Below are 3218 nucleotides of genomic sequence, written 5' to 3'. Positions count from 1 at the left end.
TGTCAGATATGGGGTTGTTCAGTCTGGAGAAGAAGAGGCTGAGATGAGACCTTCTCACTCTCTACTCCCTGAGAAGTGGTTGGAGCGAGATTGGGTCAGTCACTTCTCTCGGGGAACAAACATTAAGACAAGAGGGAATGGGCTCAAGTTGCAGCAGGAGAAGTCGAGATTGGATATTAGTTATAATTTCTTTACAGAAGGCGTTCTCAGCCACTGGAACGCATTGCCCAGGGCAGTGCTGGAGTCCCCATTCCTGGAGGGATTTAAGAGTTGGACAGACACAGCTCACAGGGACATGATTTAGTCCAGGCCTTCTCAGGCTTTAGTTACTGGTTGGACTCAATAAATGTCTGTTCCAACGTGGGCAATGCTGTGATGTGCCAGATGGAGGGTGAATCCCCACAAGTTCAGCACTTGACTTGACTCTAGAGTTAGAGACTGGAGGATTTCCATGGGCAAAAAAAATATCATCCAAGAGAAGCACCAGACTGGTCCCGGAGTTCCTGCACTGTTGGAATCCAGGAGCTCATTGGCAGAGGAACAGCAGCTACCTGAGCACACCACACCAGCGTCTTGGCCATGGTTGCAGACACTCAATCCCCACGGTCTGGCCCTGCACTCAGAGAGAGCTGACTCAATCCCCGTGCAGTTCACGTTGTTCAGCCAGATGGAATCACTTCCCCGGCCAAAGCGCGCTGACCTCAGGGCTGCGACTGCCACCCCACAGCCCAGCTGCCGGCACACCACCTCAGCATCACGCATGTCCCAGCCGTCGTCGCCCACCGTCCCCCACCGGTGGCTGTGCAGCACCTCCACCCTCCCAGAGCAGCGGCTAGAACCATTCACCAACCGGACATCAGGAGGCTCTGGAATGGAAAGATAAGAGAGGCGTCACTTCACAGTGGTGGTAGACATGCACAAGGAGAAAGCAAGTGTTGGATGTCCCTGAGCCAGCAGTGTGCCCAGGTTTCCAAGAAGGCCAACAGCACCCTGGCCAGCATCAGGAATCGTGTGGCCACCAGGACCCAGGCAGAGATTGTCCCCCTGTACTTCACACAAATGAGGCCACACTTTTGGTTTTGGGCCTCTGATGACAAGGACACTGAGGTGCTGGAATGTGTCCAGAGAAGGACAAGTAAGCTGGGGAAGTCTCTGGAGAACAAGTCTGATGATGATTAGCTGAGGGACCTGGGGTTGTTCAGGCTGGAGAAGAGGAGGGTTAGGGGTGACCTCGCTTTCGAAAACTCCCTGATGGGAGGTTGGAGTGAGGTGGGAGTTGGTCTGTGCAACCAATTAACTACCGATGGGACAAGAGGAAATGGTCTCAAAATGCAGCAGGAGAACTTTAGATTGGATATTAGATAGAATTTCTTTACAGAAGGATTCTCAGGGATTGAAACATGTTGCCTGTGACAGTGGTGGACTCCCCATCCCTGAAGGGACTTAAGAGTCGGGCAGATACAGCACGTAGGAACATGGTTCAATCAGGGATGTGTCAGTGTTTGGTTAACGTAGGGACTTGATGATCTTAAAGGTCTTTTCCAATCTGGGCAATGTTGTGATATGTCGAATGGAGGATGAATCCCCACACGTTCAGCAATAGACTTGACAATAAGAGATTGCAGGATGACGCTATGCAAAGACCATCATCACAGAGAAGAACATAACTAGTCCTAGAAATTCTTGCACTGTTGGAATCCAGGAGCTCATTGGCAGAGGAACAGCAGCTACCTGAGCACACCACACCAGCGTCTTCTTCGTGGTTGCAGTCACTCACTCCCCAGGGTCTAGCCCTGCAGTCAGAGAGCACCAACTCTGTCCCTGTGCAGTTCATGTCATCCAGCCAGATGGAATCATGTCCTCGGCCAAAGTGAGCCGAGCCCGGGGCTGCGACTGCCGCCCCCCAGCCCAGCTGCCGGCACACCACCTCGGCATCACGCATGTCCCAGCCATCGTCACACACTGTCCCCCACTGCTGGTCGTGCAGCACCTCCACCCTCCCGGAGCAACGATTTGAGCCATTCACCAGCCGGACCACAGGAGGCTCTGCAAAGGAAAGGTAAGGGAGGTGTCACCTCGCGGTGGTGGTAGACCTACACATGGAGAAACCAAGTGTTGGATGTCCCTGAGCCAGCTCTGTGCCCAGGTGGCCAAGAAGGCCAACGGCATCCTGGCCTGCATCAGGAATCGTGTGGCCAGAATGTCAAGGGCTGGGATTGTCCCCCTCTACTCCAGGCTAATGAGGTCACACCTCAATCGCTCTCTTTGGTGCCAGTGGCACCCTGGACTGTATCAGGAATCACTTGGCCTGCAGGACCAGGGCAGAGATTGTCCCCTGCACTCAGCACTGGTGAGGCCACACCTCAAACCCTGCGTTCAGTTTTGGGCCCTTCAGAACAAGAAGGACGTTGAGGTGCTGGAGTGGGTGAAGAGAAGAGCAAAGAAGCTGGGAAAGGGTGTGGAGAACAAGTGTGATGAGGAGCAGCTGAGGGATCTGGACTTGTTCAGCCTGGAGAAGAGGAGGCTGAGGGGAGACCTCACTCTCTACAACTCCCTGACAGGAGACTGTAGTGAGGTCCAGATCAGTCTGTTCAACCAAGTAATAAGTGATTGGACAAGAGGAATTGCTCTCAAGTTGCAGCAGGGGAACTATAGATTGGACAGTAGGAAGAATTTCTTTCCTGAACTGCACTGGAAAGAGTTGCCCAGGGCAGCACAGGAATCCCCATCTCTAGAGAGATTTAAGTGTCAGGCAGACACAGCACATAGGGACATGGTTTAGTTGAGGACGTGCCAGTGTTTGATTAAAGGTTGGACTAATTAGAGTCCTGTCACTATCTGGGCAATGCTGTGATATGTCAGATGAAGGATGAATCCCCACACATTCAGACACTGACTTGACTCAAGAATAAGAGGTTGCAGGATTGCCCTACACAAAGATCCTTGTCACAGAGAAGCACAAAACTGGTCCTGGAGCTCCTGCACTGTGGGAACCTGGGATCTTATTGGCAGAGGAAGAGCAGCTACCTGAGCACACCACACCAGCGTCTTGGCGATGGTTGCAGTCACTCACTCCCCACGGTCTAGCACTGCAGTCGGACAGTGCCAACTCTCTCCCTGTGCAGCTCACATCCTCCAGCCAGATGGAATCATGTCCCTGGCCAAAGCGAGCTGAGCCCAGGGCTGCAATGGCCACCCCACAGCCCCGCTGCTGGCAC

The 3218-nt window shown here is 53.2% G+C and overlaps 1 protein-coding gene across 1 annotated transcript in view; it reads right to left on the bottom strand.

Moving 5' to 3' along the window:
• Positions 1 to 551: 551 nt before the first annotated feature.
• The window catches only part of LOC104274138 (deleted in malignant brain tumors 1 protein-like), a gene marked incomplete at its 3' end in the record, with an annotated part of 7648 nt that continues 4981 nt past the window's right edge, over positions 552 to 3218 (bottom strand). Inside the window, 3 exon segments of the mRNA XM_009869680.1 lie at positions 552 to 866; positions 1723 to 2046; positions 2995 to 3211. Coding sequence (XP_009867982.1) covers positions 552 to 866; positions 1723 to 2046; positions 2995 to 3211 — 856 coding nt within the window.

The sequence above is a fragment of the Apaloderma vittatum genome, unplaced genomic scaffold, assembly GCF_000703405.1.
Source record: "Apaloderma vittatum isolate BGI_N311 unplaced genomic scaffold, ASM70340v1 scaffold22895, whole genome shotgun sequence".
NCBI lineage: Eukaryota > Metazoa > Chordata > Aves > Trogoniformes > Trogonidae > Apaloderma > Apaloderma vittatum.
The sequence above is the reverse complement of the archived record's forward strand: the minus strand, read 5'-3'. Positions and strand labels throughout refer to the sequence as shown.